The following is an 18,873-nucleotide window of genomic DNA, read 5'->3' as shown; positions in this document are numbered from 1 at the left end:
ACCAGCAGCTCAGCTCGACGCCGCTTTAATATACGCCCTTCCCACGGAGGTAACGGCCGTCTCCCGGACTCGGTAACGGCGTCTCGGGGAGGGATAGGCTCGAGAGGTGGGCCCCACCGAGCAGCGACCCGGTCCGCGACTTGCGCGTGCGTTTTGGGCGGCTTTGCACGCCGGCTGGTCGGCAAGTCTCGGATTGGTTACTCTTCTGGTTGTTCCTTTTTTGTGTGTGTGGCCAATTTTAATTTCATTTTTGTTTGGCACAACTTGTGGTTACAATAACGCTTGGAGAAAAAAAAACGCAGTAAGACTGTCTCTAACAAGTGACCCATAAGGACACCTAAACTCAAAATAGGTCTCCGATAGTACTATTTCAGTCTCCAACAGAGTACCTATACGGAAGACCCATTTTGCGTGCTATAAGAGGCATAACCTAAATTTGAGTATCCTCTCTCCTGAAGAGCTATTTGCAGTAAGAGTTCTTTTTTAGGTTTTATTATTAGAGAAGACCAAAAATAGATATTGAACTATTTGACTTGACTGTAGCGCTATGTAAATGTGAAATGGGTCTTGTATTTTGGGTTTTATTGTTAGAGATAGCCTAATGAAGCCTTTGGAGTTTGGATCATCTTACGACGACGTGCGCATCGATGTTTTTTTAGTTTTTATATAAGCTTTTCCACCATGCGTCCATTTCACCAAGCATACCGTGCGTGCACAGAAACGAATACCTTACTCACCCTCACACGTACTACTACTTAGTGGTTCGGTTCAGGTCCACTCTGTGGATGATTACGAGTCGGTGGCCGTGCTCCCATAGCCCCGTGCCACGAGAGCCACAAGATCAACGGACAGTGGCAGGGGCAAGTGAACCACCACCCCCAACACACGCGCACGTCAAGGCCGTAGCATCACCCCCACCCCCCGTGTCGCCACACCGCCACGGTGGAAGCCGGGGATTGTGGCGCGTCGTGACGGCTTTTTGTCGCTTCGGAGCCTCGGATGGCGAAGCCTCGCTTTCCGCCCGTCCGTCCCGGCCCGCACGCACCGCACACATATGGGACCAGAATCCCCCCCATTCCTCCGTCTCCGTGCGACCTTTGCCTGTCAATTCCACTGTAGCTGGGGACAACCACTCACCCGGTGCGTGCCTGCCTGCCTTGGTTGGTGCATTTTTCCTGCACAGTGAACACCGTGACGACGGAGCGGCCAGTTGCCCAGTTGGATCGATCACAACCCGCGTGCGCCGCGCAGTACCCGGCATATGATATGACACGGTCTTATAGCATCCCAGCAGCTCCTCTATCTAGTCATCCATCTGATATTTGGAGTATGGAAGAGAAAAACAGTGCTCCAGTAGAGTCTCTATCACATACTCCATTTTTTGAGGTCCTCCAAACCTAGCCCTTCCTAAGCCAAATATGGAGGTTCTCTCTCCTCACTCCATCCTCAACTACCCACTTCCCAAGATTTTTTTAAGTGGAGAAAGGTGGGAGGAATAGGAGTAAAAATGTGTGGTAGTTGAAAAATATTAGTAAAATATAGGATGTTGGTATATGTAGGATGTAATATGGATGATCTGTTAGAGTGAAAAGTTATATAGGGTGAGAATCTTTTTATATGGCTATCTAAATAGGAGTATGGAGGATGAAATTTAGATGAGCTACTCGGATGCTCTTAGCCGATACAACGACGATGACGAGGCCGGCATTACGACGGCGAGTACGAGCGATCGAGTGATTGATTGATCGGTCCGCCGGCGGGCCGCGACCCTGCTGCGCATTATTGCGGAAAACGACCCTGCCCCTAACGCGTCACTCGCTCGCTCAGCCGTGTGTACTCTCCTCGCTCGCCGGCTGCACATGCTGCTGCCGCCGCCGCCGATGGCAGGTTGGGTTTGTGATTGTACTACTGATTAAGTGATTATTAGCCTCTGGGAATCTTAGGACGACGGTTGTCTACAGCGAGATTAAATGATTGGTTAAGAGACTCTCTACTCGTCAATCTCACGCCACACACGCACGCAATGGATAGTACTGGCGCCACTGCGGACGCTTATCCAACCACAACTACTCCACGTGAGGGCGTGAGGCCGACATCGTTTAGAATAGTGAAGAACATAAGGGACATGATGATGATATTAAAAAGCCGGGATTGTTTCGTGGAGCCAGGCTTGAGCTTTGACGTCGTTGCTTTCAGAAACAACACACAGGCGGCGCCGAAAAGTGATGTGTTTTTTTCTCTTCTTTTTCTTCGGCGGCCCTTGATTTTGTTCCATTATATCCCGCCCTGAAAGTGAAGCTTTTTCTGTCTGTAGTCTGTACATTTGTAGTATATGAGAAAAGGTGAGTACAGTTGTGTTGTCTGAATCTTTTGCTCATTGCTGCACCTCTACTCTTTTCTGAATCTTTTCTTTTCTTCGTTTTGGGAAGCAAATGCATATGGGTCGTCGCGATCATGGCGTCGATCGTTATGCAGTATCTTTGTCTGTTTTTTAGCACCACATGCTTCTGGATCGAGATACTCCAACTCCCTTCATTTTTTAATAGATGACGCCGTTGACTTTTTCTCACATGTTTGACCATTCGTATTATTCAAAATTTTATGCAAATGTAAAAGATATAAATCACACTTAAAATACTATGAGTGATAAAACAAATTATAACAAAATAAATTATAATTACGTAAATTTTTTGAATAAGACGAATGGTCAAATATGTGAAAAAAAGTTAACGGCGTCATTTATTAAAAAACAGAGGTAGTACTTAATTAGTATGGAAGACTCTACTGTTACATGTATCTAGTTGACTGAGTATGAATCGAATCATAGTGCGAAAATCAATTTGTCATTGTTTAGGTTGCAGTGTCTGCACAGTTCAGGGTTTCAGGCTATCAATGATTCAGAAACAGATTTCTGTGACATGCCAGTGCGTTGGCTAGATCGGAGACCTCAGACACTATCTGATTAGAACTAGTAGTAGTAGTATTCTACTGTGAGCCAGTGAGTTAGGCTAACCGCAACATCCAATCCAAAAAAAAACAATTCATCCTGGAAAGCATGTGTCTGCTATGCTATACTATCTCATGGAAGAAAGGAACGAAACACCAACCCTTTTCTTTAAAAATACACAACTTGCAGAGCTGCTCCTTTCAATCTTTTTAGACGTCATGTATACTACCGAGTATTTCAGGTGTCTCTGTACCATTCAGAATTTCAGATACTGTGGATATGCTGGCAAAAGTTTTAAAAATACAATGAGCTTACATGGGCACTACTGAACCACAGCTGCTTAACTCAGTCTAGTAGTCTCGCACGCACACCACGTCACCTGCATTTCCCGTCCAAGCTCTTGCCTGCTAATCTATACACTAAAATTCAAACGTGCAGAAACAGAATCAATCATAGATAAAACCTTATCTGAATTGATACATTCGATCATTGGTTGATTTGCAGCAATAATGCAATTTCCATGACATGTAGTAGTAGTACTGCAGTGTGGCATGCATGTCGAGATGTTGTCGTCTCATAGGTGTCATGACTCATGACAATGAAGTGGTCGTCTTCTCAGTAACTAATGGAGAGTATTCTAGTAATTATTAGTATTGCAGGCAGGAAAATTTCCATACACGAAGTGTACACATCAGGGATCATTGTCTTCTGCTGAGAATGATTTTTGTTTTTCCTTTTTCTTCTTCCCCCGAGAGAGATCTCCAGACCTCTATTATGGCAGTTCTTGTAGAGGAATCAAAGTTTCCCTGTTGTGAGACTCTGACGTGACAATTTCACTCTTACAGTTCGGATAAAAATTCAACCTGTTTCACAGAATTGATGACACGAATTTTAATTAGGACAAGTACGAAGGTCCTGCCATCTTGACAAGTCAACTGATTTGTGATTTGCATCCTAACTAGCAGATTTCTCGGCAAATATTCCCAGGACCACATCTCAATATCACAGAGATTTTTCTTCGGGCCATTGCACAAAATGATAAGGCTGGACAATTCTTCATGGAGCCGCACTAATGTCTTGAGAACAAATCTGACAAAAAAAAAAGAGATAATATAAGAGGTACAGATTAAGGAAGAGATGCCGACATTTTCTCTGGTATGGTCGGGATGATCAGCCGGCCAGGACGTGGAAGACACTACCACTAGCTGTGCGGAGATTACAACAACTAATTAACCAGTAGGCGAAAAAAGACACTAGAAAACCGTGGTCTCAATGATTACCTCTTCTGATAGTCTGACATCACAGACGGAAATGGTTCTGAATATTCGATCATTCAGTGTTGCAAGAGTTAACCTGCAGCAGCACACATCTGAGTTTTTCAGCAATTCACGGCATGTTGCAGTGCTCAGGTCTATACTTGTGAGATCATTCAGTAGTGTTTGTGTTCCATTGCCAATCTGATCCTATTCAGTTTCAACCATAAATCTTGAGTTTATGTACGCTGGAAGGAGCATACGCGTTGTTACAGTTCTGATTGCTGAATGTTCAGTTTTTTTTTTTTTGTCAAGAATCTGTGTGAGCCTTCATGGTTATAAAGGGCATCAGCAATCAATGGGATTGTGTACAGTACTGCTAATGTAGTAGCAGTGTTTATTGCCAAAGCAGGTAATAAGCGTGAGCCTCTTATCAGTTAAAGTAACTAGCAGAAAGACCACGTAATGTGACTATGTGAGTATGCAAGAGATGGGAAAATAAGGTGGGATCCATCTTCAACCAACCTATCAAAAGTCTTGGTGTGATTAAAAAAGTGAGATGAAACCCGTCATAACATATTTTATTTTCTTGCTACCAACAATAAGATTATAAGACTGTAAACTGTTAGTAAATATTTGCTGCTCTCATAATATTTGTTACCTGGTAACAAGTAGTATATATTTAGTGCTTACTACTTACTTTAACACTATATTGTGAATGTCCTAAATGGGAAGCAATGCCAGAGAAAAATATTGGATCATCCAAGTTCACGCGACATTCCTGATTGTGTTCAGGCAAAGGCATTAGGCATACACAACCAACTCACGCATTTCATATGTGAGAAATGCACAGGAAAACTACACATTAGCACACATACAAATCCACTCACATTCAACCGGTGAGTTATCTTTGAACAACATGCGCAAAAAGAGAAGGCACGTATCCTCGAGGTACAAAAAAACCACCTTCGAAGTTGAAATATAAACTCTATACAATCTGCTTTAGGTAGCACTGTTCATGTACTAGAAGAACACAACAAGTGCCAAAAACTTTTTTCTTCTCATTTGTAAAGAACACATAGGTGCAACTCATGAACATCACAACTACAACACGATTTTGGCATTAGGATGATCAACATTACTCTATCAAACCCACGAACAGATGATGATTACAGTAAAACATCATTGAAAAAGCACAGCAAGAATCCATTGGTGCCAAAAAACTGCATGTTCTTCTTCTCCTAATTTAATCAACCGATTACTCCACTGTTCTTGCTTCCTCATCAGTCCTTCCAGAAGAGGAACCGCGCCTTCACGCGGCACGACTTGGACACCACCTTGGCGTCGGCGGCGAGCCTGTCCACGACCACCGCGCACCGCACCCTCACCGGCACGGCCCACGTCCTCACGCCGCCGACCTGCAGGCGCACGGGCACCTTGACGTCCACGTCGAACGGCACCGACCGGAGCCGCCCCGCCGCCGCGATGTCGCCGAGCAGGCGCTCCGAGAACCGTATCCCCAACCCCTTCGCCGTCGCCACCAGCACCGTCACGTTGCGGGGGCCCTGGTAGAACGCCGGCCACGCGCCGTCGGCGAGCCTCACGCCGCCGTACGACACGGCGACGTGGCTCCCGCCGCCCTCGTAGTGCACGCCGATCTTGCCGTTCGGGTTGTCCGCGCGCACGGTGGCGTCGAACTCCGGCGAGAACGAGACGGGGGCAGGGGCAGCGGTGGAGGAGGCGTTGCCGAGGATGCCGCCGAGGCCGGACACGGCGAGGGACAGGAGCGTGTAGTCCGGCTGCCTGGGCTTGAACACGAGGTAGACGACGGCGGCGGAGGCCGCGAGCGCGGCGGCGAGGAGGACGAGCGCGAGGAGGAGCCACGAGCAGACGCGGGCGCAGGAGCAGCGGGCGCGGCGCCTGGCGCGGCGGGTGTAGTGCTGGAAGAGGCGCGCGTTCTCCGGCGGCGGGACGCGGAACACCTTGTCCTTGGGCATCTGCACCACGTACGTGCCGGGCTGCGGCGCCGGCAGCAGCTGCTGGTACCGCCGCGCGTCGGCGGGCGGCGGCGCCGCCGCCGTCGGCGGGAGGGGCTTCTCGAAGTGGAAGCTGTAGGGCGGGCTGGAGGAGGGGTCGGAGGAGGCGGCGGACTGGTTCATCTCGCCGGAGAAGTCGGAGCTGCTCGCCGCCGCCGCCGGGTGGACGCGGCCGTGCGGCACCATCGGCTGCTCCTCGAGGCGGGCGTCCGAATCAATCTGCGCGTTTTATGCATGCATGCATAAGCTCAATTAGTCATAAATTAAATTTTGTTAAAAAAATACTAAAGTGATCGATTCATATCGAACGGTGTCGATGCGATGGGTGTCAGTGCAAATCAAATTTAGGCCGTCGATGTAATACTGTACCAGTACCATTTAGGAATATCAACGAAGAGTTTTCACCTAAAAAATCTAAACCAGAACTATTGATTTAATTTAAAGCTCTCCTTTTTTTTAAAAAAAAAAAGCAAACTGTCTATGTTCTTTCCACCAATAAAACGCAGCAATATAAGAGTATTGAATTTTGCGAAGGCCGAATCTGTGAATTATGTGCATTTCTGTATAGTTGTACTTCCAGATTGACCATTTCAGTTCCTGCAGTTTTTTTGCTCAAAATGACTGTTGATGCAAGCCATCGATCGACTGCAATTTAAGGCCATGCATATATACAGTGTGCAAGCAAAACACTCTCTATGCTCTAGCTCTGGACAAAAACCTTTACCCAACATTCCAAAAACACGAGCTTTGATCAAGAGAAACCAATATATACATATGCAGTACATAACCACATTCCCAAAGTTCAAAAAACGGCGCCAAATCAGATCAGAAAAATCAGAAGCGGGTAGAGACCAAAAAAAACGAAAAAAAATTAAAGCCAAACCTTGCACAGCTTGCTGGACGAGACCGCTCGTCGTTCTCTCCTCGATCGATCTCGATGTGTTCCGGAATTTCTTCAGGATTGTGATTGCGAAGAGAGGAAGGAGGAGACGGCGGACGTGCGAGGTGGTCAGGACAGACGCCGGAGAGAGAGAGAGGCGGTAGAGTTTGGAGGCGGAGGGGATTATATAGGAGACGCGGAGGTGGGGCCCTGCACGCGGATCTCGCGGGGTCGCTGACAGGTGGGGCCCGCCTCGGGCGTGCGGGTGCGTCGCTTCCCGGGGAAGGAAACGGGGGTTGGAAGTTGGAACCGTGTGCGGGAGACGGGGTTTATGGAAAAAAAACCCTGTCGTCTGGTTGTCACTGTGGGAAAGGAGTAAAACGAAATCGATCTGCAAACGCGGGCGAAGCGTGTTCAGATCACAGCAGTAGAGAGTTGAGTAGAATACACGGTGGCAAAACGAGAAAACCATTAAAATAATTAATTAAGTTTTATTTATTACTATAACTTAACAAATTTGATTTATTTGATATCGTAGAATAACTTTTATATAGAAAGGTTTGGCATAATACATACTCCATCTGTTCCAAAATAAGTGCAGTTTTGCATTATTCATTTTCAACGTTTAACCGTTCATCTAATTTAAATTTTTTTATGATTAGTATTTTTATTGTTATTATGGATGATAAAACATGAATAGTACTTTGTGTGACTAATTTTTTTTAGTTTTCTCATAAAAATTTTTAAATATGACGGACCGTCCAACGTTGGACGCGGATATCTACGGCTGCACTTATTTTGGGACGGAGGTAGTATATTTTAGGCAAATTTTGCTACAGGACACTCCTTATATGTGGTTTTAGCCCTAAGACACTGCCCAAACTCACTTTTGGGGGGAAAACACTCCATAAACGTGGTAATTTGCCAGTGGACACCGCGCCGATTAAAATAATAATTTCCGATTGAAGAGGAGAGAGAAATCGTGTGAAATGTCAAAAATGCCCTTGGGTCCACATGTCAGCTCTATCTCCCATCTATCTTCTCCTCTTCCTGCCCACATGTCGCTCCCCGCCGGTCGCCGACCGTGCACGCGTAGACAGCGACAGAGGCAACAGCGAGCAGCAGAAGCACCCCGGCCCTCCGGTGGCCCACCAACCGCAGCGCGCGGTGGAGCAGCTGCAGCCGCTCCTTTTCCCTGCCGCCTCGCAACCCTCACCCCCTGCCCCCACCCTTCCTCCCGCCGCCGGCCGACGCGAGCAAGTCGTAGCTCCCGCACCGCATCCCCAGCGCCGACGCCGAGCCACTCATCGCCACCGCCACCGCCTTTCTCTCATCCCAATCGCCGAATCACGACACCGCCGCCGACGACGATGGTGACGAGTTCGAGGAGGAAGAGGACGCGCGTAGCTCCTCCCCCGCCCGCCACCACCCGCGCCCATCGCATCCAGCTCATCTCCGTCGGCTGCCGCCCGTCTTCGCCGGCGGCGTGGAGCGGGGCGATGGCTGGCGTAGCACGCAGGCCGCCGAGTAGGTGATTCGCGGATCCGGCGCCGCGGAGCGGGGCAGTGGCGGACGACGACGACGACGATGGTGACGAGTTTGAGGAGGAGGAGGACGCGCGCAGCTCCTCCCCTGCCTCTACTATAACTCATTGTTCTCCGAACTCGCCAAAGGCCCTAGGTTCGAATCCATTGCCGCCCGCCGCTCGTGCGCAGCTCCTCCCCCTGCGCGAGCACGGCCGGCGGCCAGCGGAGAGCGACATGTGGGCCCAATGGCATTTTTGACATTTCACGCGATTTCTCTCTCCTCTTCAACCGGAAATTATTATTTTAATCGGCGCGGTGTCCATAGGCAAATTACCACGTTTATGGAGTGTTTTTCCCAAAAGTGAGTTTGGGTAGTGTCCTAAAGCTAAAACCACATATAAGGAGTGTCCTGTAGCAAAATTTCCCTATACTTTATCATTTTGAAAAACATGTACTAATAGAAACCGACATAGAAACTATGGCCAAAGGCCTGTTTAGTTGGTGAAATAAAATTTTTTGGGTATCACATCGGACGTTTAACTGGATGCCAGAAGGGGTTTTCGGACAGGAATGAAAAAACTAATTTCATAACTCACTTGGAAACTGCGAGACGAATCTTTTGAGCCTAATTAATCTGTCGTTAGCACATGTAGGTTACTGTAGCACTTATAGCTAATCATGGACTAATTATGCTCAAAAGATTCGTCTTACGATTTACATACAAACTGTGCAATTAGTTTTTCTTTTTATCTATATTTAATGCTCCATGCATATGTCCAAAGATTCGATGTGATGTTTTTGGGAAAAGTTTTTTGGGTAACTAAACTTCTCAACCCAATGATTAGGATGGTGTCCATAGCATTAAATAAGCTGCCACCTAGAATTAAAAATAATGTGGCAAGTGAATAAATGAGGAAAGAGAAAAAAACCATGTCTTGCATGAGACATAGTTTCTACACAACATTCAAGACATCATGTGAGATAAGTAGCATTAAATTTAATTATAGAATATTGGTATTTGCATTTTAGAAGAGTAGTGTCTAGTACTAGTTTCTTGAGGCCATCCCCAACCTAGAAACTATCTAGTAGTTTCCATACTTGACATGTCATATAGACACCATGCGTAGAAAATATGTTTTTAATGGATGGTGTCTTCAAATTAAGTTCTCATCCAATCCCCTCTCTTCTCTCTCCTTTTATCCACCTATCCCCTTAATTTTATTCTTGGTTCTTGTGTAGAAATGGTTTCTTGCATGAGAAATGGTTTCTTCATATTTTTACCTCTCTCATCATTAACTCTTTTGCCATATAGAATTTTTGCTTATGTGTCAATGTATTTAATGCTATGGAAAATAGATGACATGGAGGGTTGAGAATGGCCTAATAATGTGGAGTTTATGGAAACTATGTTTAGTGTCTTGGTTTGGGAATGGCCTAAACAGCCCGTAAATTAGAAACCGGTGCCTATGAACTGTGAGATTTCAGTACTGCATGATCCCAGTACATTGACCAGCTGAATTTGCGTACTACTACTGTCAATCTGCCGTAGCAGTGGTTTTTAACTGCGACGAACTTGCCAAATCAGCCAATCAGTATTTGTTGCGAGTTTGTGAATTGTTAGTTTGTGACTCATGACGGCGGCAGCTGTTGCACAGCTCAGAAACGCGTCCAGTGGCACGAACAATACATACCGTCAGATCGGTAGTACTACGGGTTATTAAGCTGGCTGACGCCTTGGAGCCTGGAACATCGACCAGCTGTGTTGCATGGACCAGCCGCGCAGTCAAAGCCTCAAAGGCTTCTGATTGAACCAAATATGTAAAACGAGGAGGCGCTCGTACGATGGTGGCCAAGTAATGCGTGCCCACGACCACGCTGCCGGCCGCGAAGAAGACGAGTCGACGACGTGACATCGCCTCCTCTTTCGTACTCTGAGGTTCAGACATGGACCGGTACATTCTGTGTAGGCAATTGCCTGAAGTCTGAACAATTCTGCTTAAGAAAGAAAATGAATTAGTGCCTAAAGACCAACCAACGGTTGCCACACAATTTCTTTCACATCACAATTCACAAGCAGAAGTGCAGGACACCCTCAACTTCTGCTTGATAAAACAAGTCTTCGTTTAATTTCAACAGCGAGTAATGCAGACAACAGGCAGAACGAATGCTGTAAAAATATGACAAAACTGTGATGTTTTGACCTTCTATTCACAGTAGCAAAACCAGCTGCCCAAGTACACATATTAAAAGCAAACATTTTTTGTCTCTATTTCCAACTGCACCAGCTCTCCTTTACATTAAAAGATCAGTTTCATCAGATAGTAGAAGAAATCTACATTACATCATAGAATCGATTGTTCTATCTGCTTGTAACCACACCATACCGCCAGGGAAAAAACACCTCTTGCTACTACAGCCAAATGATAGGAAAACTAAGGAGAAAAAAATAAATTCAATACCAAACCATCAAAACCTCAAACAGGAGAAAAAAAATGCATCCACAAATCTACAGCAAAACTTTGTATTTTGCGGAATGGAAGTATAGACCAAAGACCCCTGGAACTAAAAGGGGTGCTTCATCGGTTGAACCCACGGTTAACCTCTTCGTGTTTAAATGAAGAAAGATTTGCGCTCATTTGGTAACATCTCCTCCGATGAAATTCTTTCTTTCCTTCCTAGCAATTCTGTGACATCACTCAGTGCTGTTCACTTTCATCACTTGCTTCACAAGTATTCTCGCAATCCACTGCCTGGGCAGCACTCTTGGTACCGCCATCAGAGAGCTTCTTGAACACTGCGTCTATGTCATCAATTGTTTTCACCTCAATAGTGTCCATGCTGCTTGTAGTCCCAATCGGTTCAGGCTCTTTACCATCTTCAACTGTATTATCCCTATCTTCAATGTGTGTTCCTTCCGGAAGCTCATCGTGCGTGGTGAATGTTACAGTATCACCACATCCGTTCTTGCCTTCGTTTTGTTCGAAGGAACTATTCGCAGCAGCACTTGACTGCTTCTTCAAAGCAGCATATATGTCATCGATGGATTTTGCATCAATGACATCCATGCTGCTTGTAATCCCCATTGGTTCAGGCTCTTTACCATCTCCAACTGTGTTACCTTCAATATGTGTTCCTTCTGGAAGCTCATCATGCATGGTGAATTTTACAGTATCACCGCATCCATGCTTGTCTTCGTTTTCTTCGAAGGAACTGTTCATAGCAGCAGTTGTGTGCTCCTTCAAAGCAGCATATATGTCGTCGACGGATTTTGCATCAATGACATCCAATTGTTCAGAACTCTCTATGGATTCTGGGTCAATATCAACACCAGAAACCTGTGGGGTTTCATTGTCCACGGTGGACTCAACAACGCCATTGCTTGCTTGTTTAAAGGCCGTCTCTATATCCTCCAGAGAATTGGCATCAAGAACGATCATGTTTGTATCAGTTTTAGTTAACTCAGACTCATTAGCAACATCCACTTTACTTGGTCCAACTACCAAGTTTGCTTCTATTGGTGCATTGACAAAAGATGCTTCTGTCTCATCAAATAGTGGCTTCATCTCTGTGTTAGTTTCTTCAAAACGACTTGCTCCAAGAATCCGTCGCCTCGGATTGTAGACAGTCTGCTCAGGGTCATCATAAGATGCTCCTAATGACCAACCAAATTCAGGACCGGTGCCATTTAGGTCATCAACCAATGGAGAATTCTCCTCATGTTCGAGCATACTGGCATATTTCATATTTGAAAATATGTTACTTGAAATCTGAGGGCTAATCAAGGAGCTCTCTGCAACACCATTGGAAGTGTTATTATCAATATGGGAGTCAACATCAGGCATCTGCTGGTCCGATCTTGTTGCTTCTACCCGGAAATCTCCTACCGCATCCAGTTCTGATAGGAAACTTTCATCAATTACATTGTCCTCCATGGGCTCAGGATAGATTTTATCAGCATCATCATCAGAATCAAGTGGATATCCTGCAGCTGTTTCTTCCTTCAAATCAATCATATCCACCTTGTTGGTTTCAGAAGCGATGGAAATGAATGGATTTGATACCTCTTTATTCTCAACTAATCGAGATTGGATGGAATCACTTGCTTGAAGGCATGACGGAACAACTTCAGAACTCGGGCTTACATCACATCCAACTTCAAAGTGCTCCTCAATTACATGAAACCCAGTCAAGGCAGCATCTGAATCGGTAAATATTACTGCTTCATGCTTTTCTTGCACATTGAAGTTCTCGACAACCCTCTCTTCAGGGATAGGGTGCAAGTCCCTAGATATTACTGGCAGTGATTCATTACAAAATTCAGATGGGAACTCCATGGACCCATGACCCAAGTTATCTGAAGGCATTTCATTGTTTGAATAGGATATGGAATCAACATTTCCATTATTTTCAGCTGGATTTCTTGCGCCTAGAACAATTGTCTTTGAACTTGATGCAACTTCAGTATTAAGAAACTCCTGAAGGTTCTCTGGTCCTGAATCATGCTCTGCAATTGGCTTGGGGGATGAAACCCAGTCCGAGAATTCAACTGACATGTTATGGGAAGAGTTAACACCAAGGCTGCTTTCACCTGCACAAGAAGGTAGTTTTTAGATAATTGAAGAGAACTCCTGACTCTACATCATGAGATGGACATAGCCATGCCATTATTAAAATGTTTCAGCATAAAGCTGAAATTACAAAATAACATCACATAGCTGAAGAAATATGATTCAAATAAAGCTGTCAAGTACATATTCAGTTGTTTAACTGTGAGGTCAGATTTTCTTACCATTTCCATCTTCCCAGCTAAACAGGTCAGCTACTGGATGAAGTGTCTTGGAGTTCCCAACTGAACTGAGCAGGTAATCATCTTCAGGACCCTTTCCTTTTGTTGAGGAAAGATATGCTTCTCTTTCCTGTGATCTTTCAAAGACAAAGTGTTGTAGAGCAATCTCACGATCATCAATGTCACTGTTGTCTAATTCAACATCCACGGAGTTGATGCCATCCGAGCATTCACTTCCAACATCCGCAAGGTCGCTATCCTGTCTCTGCAGAGCTGGAGACCCATGCTCATTGGGCAAATCTTTTTCATCGAGGTCCTTGTGGTCCTCCTGATCGGCAACTGAAGAGGCCAAATCAGATTCAGTAACAGAACTCAATTTAGACTCACTTTTATCACTAAACTGTCTTTGGAAATTACTTAAGCTCCCTTCCACTGTCTCGGGGACAAAATATGGCTTGAATCTAGAAAATCTCTCCAGGGTAGCATCTGTCCTTCCAATGTTGAAGCTATCGTGCCTTCGGAAGAACATGTCACGATGAGAAGCTTTCACTAATTCTCCAGGATTTACATTATTATCTGCAGAAACATCACCATCATTGGACTGATCAAGAGGAAGATCGAATGGGTTTTTCCTTGTATGCAGAACTGAGGGTGCTGAGCCAGGAATTGCCGCTTCTTCTGAATCATAAGGAAGATCAAACGGATTCCTCCTTGGAACTGAAATATGTGGTACTTGTACATGGAAGCGAGACAAGTCGTCAACACCCCTCCCACCATCATTATTATCAATACCTATCAAGTCATTGTCGATTTCAAACCTTATGTTCTTCCTGGATCTTCGTCTGGCCATCAAAAGCTCCAACCTGCGGTTTCTTTCCATCTCAGAATATCCAAGATCCATCAGATTTTTTTCATCATCTGCTGTCCAAATAAATGCAGCTTCCTTTCCTTGTTCTTTATTCTTTTCCTCACCATTCTCTTTAGCATCATTATTGTCAGTTTCATCATTACTATCATCATCAGTTTGATGATCCTGTGAGGAAACATGTGAATCAGTGTCCGAATCATCCTTTGGAATTGTATCAGGATGAGTAGAGCTTGCACCCAAGAGCGGGTCAATCTCATCAAGAATAGGTGCAATGTCAGTCATGGAAGCATCAGGAGAAGAACTCTCAGCCTGATCAGAGTCAAAACCAGATGAACCATCATCACTACCAACTCCGTCCTCACTACCAACTCTTGCCCATGGTGAACCAAGAGAGGAATCGAGTAGATTGTCCTCAAAACCCTTGCTAGTATTAATCCTAAGTTCATCAAGTGTTTTACTCTGATGCGTGGAAATGGCACAAGCTGATTTGCTAGTTCCAGCTTCCCCTTCCGTTGGTTTCTCTTCAGAAATATCTCTCACTCTGCTAGCTGTTGAATCTGTAAATACTGTTTCTTGATTCAAATTTTCCTCCAATTCACCACGTCCATTAACATTCTTACTGGTCGAAAAAATGCCAAAGGGTGCCTCTTTCTCATCCAGACCACTCCGAACACCTTCAAAGAAGCTAGTGTGCCCATCAGCCTTATCCTTAATGGACAACAAACCTTTGGAGTTGATGTCCTGATTAGAGCTCAAGTCGTTTCCAACTCTAGAACCTTGATGAAAATTGACCATAGAGGGAAATGGCGTTAACGCTGCAGGTATTTCATGCCGATCAAATCTATCGTATTCATGCTCAACCCTTCTCAGAAGGGGGACATTATCTTCCAGCTCAATATGCTCACTAGCCCTCTCTCTAATAAAAACCGTCTGTTTAGTTTCCCTCTCTTTGAAGCCAGTTGTATTTTCCCTCAATTCAGGCACTGGTAATCTCTGGCTCGCTTCAAAGTGAAAATCACTGGAAGGATTTCCAACCTTTAAGGATGAAATCTCTGGAGTGATCTTGTTATCTTCATCAGCCTCAGGCAGGTTTGTTTCCCCATAACTCAGTAGGATTCCAAGAAGAAGAGTAGTACACATAATTACAGGAGAAGAAGAAAGTAGGAAAGCAAATAACCCTGGTGAAGATCTATACAATAAATAGAGCAAAACACCCAATGTCAAAAGGATTGGATGTTCAGAAACACATCTATAGCCATCTTTAATGGAGGACTTCAAAACTTTCTTCAAACATCGCGCAACTTGTTTTGTATCAAGGGCCATGGCATGCACTCTTTCAGCCTCCAGCACAAACCTAGAATAAGAAAATCACAAGCAAGATTAGTTACAGTAAGAAAGGTGACAGAATTTGATTAATTTATACATATAAAGAATTTTGAGAACCTTTGTTAAGTAAATCTAACCATCCTAATTACACAAATTTTTAGGCATCTGAACTAATGCAGATAGTTCTAGTACAACTACAACGGATCAGGCAAATCCAATTGCGCGACTTCACGACATACTAACCGCACAAACAGATCCATTAGAGAACTATAATTGCATTAGGTTAGGAGTGTCTTAGCATAAGAATACTATGCAAGGCAAGTCAATAACCAATTCTTTGTTCATCAATTCAATTAGCTGAGAACTTCTCAAGGCACAAAAGAATCCAGCCCTCGCCCACACCAAAATCCATCCCTAAAGCCTCCGATTCGAACCCCCATAAGCTGATAAACTACTCCAATATCAGAGTAGGGGCAAAATCTGATCCCAGCAAAACCATCTAGCAAGAACACCCACAACACCACCACTACCACCACCTTTACTGCCGATCAAGCAAGGGGCAGGCAGATCTTCCCCCAGTTCGACCAATTGATCGGGAAAAGCAACAAAATTCAACGCATCCCAGAAGTGGCAACTCGATCCCATCCGCTACAGCTACAGAGCCTCTCGGTTCACTACGACGGCATCGCAAAACAACATACCTTCGCCGTCAGGCAGCAGCACCAGCACCAGCAAGCGAGATCGGGGAAAGCTCCAAGGAGCAGAAGAAACAAAACCGCCGAAAATCTTGGCTGATCAGGCGAGGAGGAGGAGAAAAAGAAAGGCAGAGCAAGAAGGCCTCGCCTCGCCTCGTCCCCCACGGGGTCAAATCAGTGTCGTATGCAGTGGAATGGTAGTAGTAGTAGTAGTAGTAGTAGTAGTAGTAGTACAGGTTTGGGCTGCCGCCACTTTCGGCGGCGGTGGAAAGGAGGAGGATGCGGCTTGGTTTGGTTTGCTGCGGTGCCTGGCTGGGGGCGGTGGGCGGCGATGGCGATGGCGATCGCGGAGAGGAGAGGAGAGGAAAGCGGCGGCGGCGGAAAGCGGAAGAAGCTGCCGGCTTTTTCAGCCTTTCGCTGGCATATGGCAACAGTTGTCCTCCTCCCGCGTCTGACCGTGGTGGTGGTGGGCGGCGGCTGACAGGTGGGCCCAGCGGTGTGCTTTTGGGGCGGTGGGTCCCGGGGCTTCGCGGGAGCCGGGGAGGGTAACGACAGCGGTGAGAATGGTGGGCTGGCATGTTGTCAGGCTGCTCCTCCGGGGTGTCCGAGGGGGTCGCCGGCACGCCGTGATTGCTGCCTGCGTCTTTGCTTCCCACGTCCAGATTACCGCGATTATTACTGCTCTCTCCATCCGATAATATAAGAAATTTTAGTATTTATTTAGATTTATTATACTATAATGTATTATATTCATCTAAAATCTCCTATATTAATATGGAGGAGTAGTATTATTATTGCATGTGGTCTCACCATTCATCCAAAATCTCCTATATTATAAGATGGAGGAGGAGTATTATTACTGCACGTGGTCTCACCGTGAGAATTTTTTACTGCCACGACGGAGAGTTATATTGTTGATCATTACTAGGGTCATGTTCTCTTCTCTAACAAGAGTTGAATAAATATTAAGATTTTTATGGCACGCTTTTCAAACTGTTAAACGACGCGTTTCCTGTGAAAACTTGAAAGTATTTTTCAAGTTTGTAATAATTAAAACTCATTCAATTATATGTTAATACCATCTTATTTTATGTAAAAAAAATTAATTTTTATCTTTACATACAGAAGAAAAGAACACCACCTAGTACTCCCTCCGCCTTAAAAAAAAAACGGACGACCTATCTCTGTACTAGTTTCATGCGTAAATTGCTGCAGTAGTTCCCCTTGAACTTTGTTGACGATAAATTTATGAGTTATCAAAAATAAAAAGTTTACCTGTTGCAGTATCACAACTCCTATCTCTGTATGGCCTGACACCTGGCCGATCCTTGCGTCATCGCTGCCGCTGGTGACACTGTTCAAGCGTTCATGGACGACCCAACATCCATAATTCCAGATCCAGCGAGCAGCGTAAAGCACCCAACCACTAATACCACATCTTCTTCTGCACGCTGTGAGTGTGTGTGTGTGTATGTGTGTGTCAGCTGCGTGTGCTAGCTGGTTGAGGGTCCATCTCCATGCAATGCAACCGCAGAGAGAAGAAATAAAGGTAATCCAATCTAAAACCTCTCGATCGATCGCCGGCCGAACCGAACCGTGCGTGCGTGATGCGTCGACGTCGTGCGCGTCGTGGCTTTGGCCTCCCCATGGCGAAGTCATGGCATGCACGCACATCGCGTGAGTTGCTATCTTCTCGGTGGTCACGCGTCGCACGCATACATGTGTGCTGATATAACTAGTATACATATACTTCTGCTCTCTGTTTTTTTTTCTCCCTGCTTTGAGCCAGAAAAGCAGCTTGTATCTTGCTCCTTTCATTCTAAACTAAACAAATCTAATATAAAATGTGACACATTTATTTAAGATTCGTAGTATTAAAATGTATCACATCTCATATTATTTTTATCTACTTTGGGATGAAGAAAGTGTATAGAATAGAACTATATGCTGATGGTTCCTTTGAAATGCAATAATTTTATAGGATTATTCTAAGAATCAATGCAATTTCTCAAAATAAAAATAAAATACTCCGTTCCATTGTTTCAAAGGAGGTCTGAGAGAAGAAACCATTTTTTGACAAATTGCAAGTTGGCAGGGAGAGAAGTCGAAAACTATCAGTAGCTATAAAAGGATTGGATGTGATGTTTGAGAAAAGGATCAAGTACTTCCTGTGAAATGATAATAATAACAATAAGTACCAGAATGCCACCCTCTGAAAAAAAAAAGTACCAGAATGCCACAGCTCTGAATGTTCAACACATCTGCGGTACAGAGAGAGAGAAAAAGAAAGGAAACTGGTATTATGAAACAAAAAGAACAAAAACAGCACAAGAACACCAAAGGAAATTAGGTATATCGTTTTGCGAATTGTGTAACGTCGCAACTTCTTGATCATGTCATACATGATAGCTTGTGTTGGGTTCCAACTATGAAACCATATGTCAGCTCTAATCATTCATCTCCGAGGCTTATGGCCCCTTTTCTCTTCAGCCACCACAGCTAAAGCAAGCAGATTCCAAAAGCCAAAACTGGAGGGCACAGCATTGCTGCTTTCCA

At 44.9% G+C, this 18,873-nt stretch overlaps 2 protein-coding genes across 2 annotated transcripts; both read right to left on the bottom strand.

Moving 5' to 3' along the window:
- Positions 1–5,065: 5,065 nt before the first annotated feature.
- Positions 5,066–7,275, bottom strand: LOC4327363 (NDR1/HIN1-like protein 13). The gene is made up of 2 exons (XM_015787228.3): positions 7,120–7,275; positions 5,066–6,455 (listed from the first exon to the last, which is right to left on the bottom strand). The coding sequence occupies exon 2, from the start codon at positions 6,420–6,422 to the stop codon at positions 5,484–5,486; it is 939 nt and encodes a 312-aa protein (XP_015642714.1). The 5' UTR covers positions 6,423–6,455; positions 7,120–7,275; the 3' UTR covers positions 5,066–5,483.
- Positions 7,276–10,885: 3,610 nt separating this feature from the next.
- LOC9271632 (uncharacterized) lies at positions 10,886–16,516 on the bottom strand. The gene is made up of 3 exons (XM_015765697.3): positions 16,324–16,516; positions 13,432–15,650; positions 10,886–13,230 (listed from the first exon to the last, which is right to left on the bottom strand). The coding sequence occupies exons 2-3, from the start codon at positions 15,617–15,619 to the stop codon at positions 11,339–11,341; spliced, it is 4,080 nt and encodes a 1,359-aa protein (XP_015621183.1). The 5' UTR covers positions 15,620–15,650; positions 16,324–16,516; the 3' UTR covers positions 10,886–11,338.
- Between the last annotated feature and the right edge of the window lie 2,357 nt (positions 16,517–18,873).

Source organism: Oryza sativa, chromosome 1 (assembly GCF_034140825.1).
Source record: "Oryza sativa Japonica Group chromosome 1, ASM3414082v1".
In the NCBI taxonomy this organism is placed as follows: Eukaryota; Viridiplantae; Streptophyta; class Magnoliopsida; order Poales; family Poaceae; genus Oryza; species Oryza sativa.
Note: the sequence above shows the minus strand (reverse complement) of the source record. Positions and strands in the feature narration are given on the sequence as shown.